We start from the raw sequence: 3177 nt of genomic DNA on the forward strand, positions 1-3177 counted from the left end.
ACCTTCTCTCCTTCTCTTATGGCTTTAAGTGTGGGTCCCACGCAAAAAGAAGAAAAGAGTGACTTATAAGTTTTAAGAAGGGGTGGATCAACTTATGGCTTATAAGTTCCATGACTTAATAAGTTACTGCTGTTTGATAAAATAAGTCACTTATTTCACTTTTCAGCTTACAAGTAGGTGACTTAAGAGAAATCAATCAGGGCCTTAAGTGGTTCTATGGATCCATATGTGATTGTGGTTTTTGTCTATGCCATGCTTAGTTCTGTGTGTCCCCTTTTCGATCACTAGCCTATGGGAAACGAGTACTGGTGCGGTGGAGAAGACAACTTTTTCAAATTTGGTTGTAATTTTGTGGCATGGCATATATTTTCTATACTAGTTCATTTTTGAAACATAAATTAGGAAAAATAAGATGCCTAGAGTGTATATTCTGTAGAAAGAAAGAAATGGTCTTTATTATTGCCCACCAGGTCACCAACCAACCGAAGTGTTACAATAGAAATTGTTTTACAAGCAAGGTTCCTTGTTGTATTGGTCGTCCCTTGCCTGCTACGTGACCACGACTACTCTCATGTACTCTACAAAAGGTTAATGGCGACCACTCCCAAGACATGACACTTGTTTGCACAATTGCACTAATTAATAAGAACAAAGACCTGAACCATTAAAATAATAATTAATCTTAAACCTCGTTGAGCTCCTCCCCCTTAAACTCGTACCCCTCGCGCTTCCTGACGACCACGACCAGCGGCTCCTTCTTCCTGGTGGCGAGGCCGAAGGCCTCGTCGAGGTTGACGTCCTCGGCGCGCACGCCGGCCGGCAGCGCCCACTCGAAGTGGTACAGCAGGCTGGCCAGCGACACCTGCACAGTGGCGAGCGCGAAGGTGTAGCCAGGGCAGCCCCTCCGGCCGCCGCCGAACGGGAGCAGCTTGAAGTCCGGGTCCTTGAGGTCGATCTCGCCGCCGCCATTCTCGAAGCGCTCCGGCGAGTACTCGAGCGGGTTCTCCCAGATCTCCGGGTCCCGGCCCATGGCGAAGGTGTTGATGAAGACGCGGGTCTTGGCCGGGATGTCGTAGCCGCCGAGCGTGCAGGGGGCCACGGACTCCCGCGGCACCAGCAGCGGGACGGCCGGGTGGAGCCGGAACGTCTCCTTGATGATGGCGCGCATGTAGTGGAGCTCGCCGAGGTCCGCCTCCTCCACGCGGCCCTTGCCGCCGACGACGCGCCGCACCTCGTCCTGCGCCTTCTTGAGGATGCGGGGGTGCCGGACCAGCTCCGTCATCACCCACTCCAGCGTCGCGAACGTCGTGTCCGTGCCGGCGACGAACATGTCCTGCAGATTAATGGAAGGCCACAGGCATGTGTTTAGTGATGCTGATAGGAGATGAATGCAAAATGATTGAAGATTAAATTCTCAAAATTTGTTGTATGTAATATAAATATACGTTGATTTGTATACGGGTCAGTGTCAGATGTGTACTATGAAAAAGAAACTGCACTGCACATGAATAAGCTACTAGAAGAGAGGCGGGCGTACCAGGACGAGGGCCTTGAGGTTGTCATCGGTGAGTGGGACCTCGAGGTCGGGGGACTTCTGGACTCGGAGGAGGACGTCGACGAAGTCCTCGTCGCGGTCGCCGGGGATGTGCGGGCGCTTGCCGCTGAGGTGCTCGTCGACGATCTCGTCGCAGACCTCGCGGAGGTCGGCCAGGCAGCTCTTGAGCCGGCGGCGGAGGCCGGTGACGGTGCTGGCGACGGGCTCGAGCTCCGGGAAGAAGTCTCCGATGGTGAAGCCGGCGAAAAGGTCCTGCGCCTCGGCGAGCACGGCGCCGAGCTTGTCCCCCTTGCCGTGCGGGAAGCGGCGGCCGAAGGCGACGCGGCAGAGCACGTCGTTGGCCAGGTTGAGGAAGCACTCGCTGAGGTCCAGGGGCCGGTCCGGGGAGGTGTTCTTGGTGAGGTGCGCGAGGAGGCGGCGGAGCTCCTTGACCCGGACGGCGCCGTACGTCGCCACCCGGCGCGCCGAGAGGAGCTCGGAGACGACCACCCGGCGCGCCATGCGGTGGTAGGCGCCCGCGGGCGCGAACGTGACGTCGGAGCAGCCGAAGGACAGGAACTGGCCCGACAGCAGGTGCGGCCGCGACGCGAGCGCGGCGTCGTTGGTGGTGAGCGCGGCGCGGGCCAGGTCCGGCTTGCAGATCACCACGGCGCGCACGCTGCCCATGCGCAGCCCGAGCAGCGGCGCGCGCATGGCCCGCGCCAGGTCGGTCATGACGTGGTGCGGCATCCCGCCGGACAGCAGGTGCAGGTGCCCGATCACCGGCCACCCCGGCGGGGACGGCGGCAGCCGCTGCGGCGACCGGCTCCGCGTCGTGCAGTAGACGTAGGCGGCGGAGAGCGCGAGGAGGAGGAGCGACCCCCACGACACGAGGTTGAGCTCCATGGCGGGCGCGTCGCCGATCAACAAGGATTGTTGCTTTGTGTGTGCGCCGCTAGCAGATAGTATACAGCTCTTGGCTCTGCTTTGTGTGTGCGCCGCTAGCAGATAGTATACAACCTATGGCGAGCGCGGGGTGTTTATATATATGCAAATCTGATCGATCTACACGGTTGACGTGGTGGTGGTAGGTGAGGAGTTGAGAATGAGATCAATAGACGGGGTGCGAGACAAGAGTTGCGTGGTGATGCGGTTTTTCTACTTGATCCGCTCGAGAAACAAGGTGTCTGAAACCATTGGGCTCTCTGAACAGTTGGCAAGAGAGATCGAGTTGAAAAATTACACACACTAGTAGTCAACGGTCATTGCTACAAAAATAATTTGTAGAAACGTCTCGATTTTTCTTTAGAGACGAACTAAAATTTTAACCGTTCCTACAAATAGTGCTCGATTACTGTAGTAACTGACCCACCTTTAAAATGCATTTGTAGGGGCGGGTCACCCCTCACCCGCTCCTAAATTTAGTGGCGGGTGATGTGATGACCCACCCCTATAAATGACATTTGGATCATTGTTCTCTATATATTTCAAGCTAGTGATCCAATGATAAAAAAAAGTTTAGCACTACTCCCTCCATTAGAGTTTGTTTGTTTGAGCTGCAATTTTTGAGCTTTTCTGAAAACTGCTTTTTTTTCTAAAAATTCAATACTAGCTCTTAGAAGATGTGTTTAGCTTTATGTGAT

At 54.9% G+C, this 3177-nt stretch overlaps 1 protein-coding gene across 1 annotated transcript; it reads right to left on the reverse strand.

Annotated features, from left to right (window-relative positions):
* Positions 1-428: 428 nt before the first annotated feature.
* LOC120699234 (tryptamine 5-hydroxylase-like) lies at positions 429-2555 on the reverse strand. The gene is made up of 2 exons (XM_039983146.1): positions 1538-2555; positions 429-1333 (listed from the first exon to the last, which is right to left on the reverse strand). The coding sequence occupies exons 1-2, from the start codon at positions 2438-2440 to the stop codon at positions 683-685; spliced, it is 1554 nt and encodes a 517-aa protein (XP_039839080.1). The 5' UTR covers positions 2441-2555; the 3' UTR covers positions 429-682.
* Between the last annotated feature and the right edge of the window lie 622 nt (positions 2556-3177).

Source organism: Panicum virgatum, chromosome 3K, assembly GCF_016808335.1.
Source record: "Panicum virgatum strain AP13 chromosome 3K, P.virgatum_v5, whole genome shotgun sequence".
Lineage (NCBI taxonomy): Eukaryota > Viridiplantae > Streptophyta > Magnoliopsida > Poales > Poaceae > Panicum > Panicum virgatum.

Coding starts and splice junctions, on each gene's coding strand:
- LOC120699234 (XM_039983146.1), bottom strand. CDS start 2,440: ATGGAGCTCAACCTCGTGTCGTGGGGGTCGCTCCTCCTCCTCGCGCTC. Junction 1,334..1,537: donor ACCTCAAGGCCCTCGTCCTG/GTACGCCCGCCT, acceptor ATTAATCTGCAG/GACATGTTCGTCGCCGGCAC.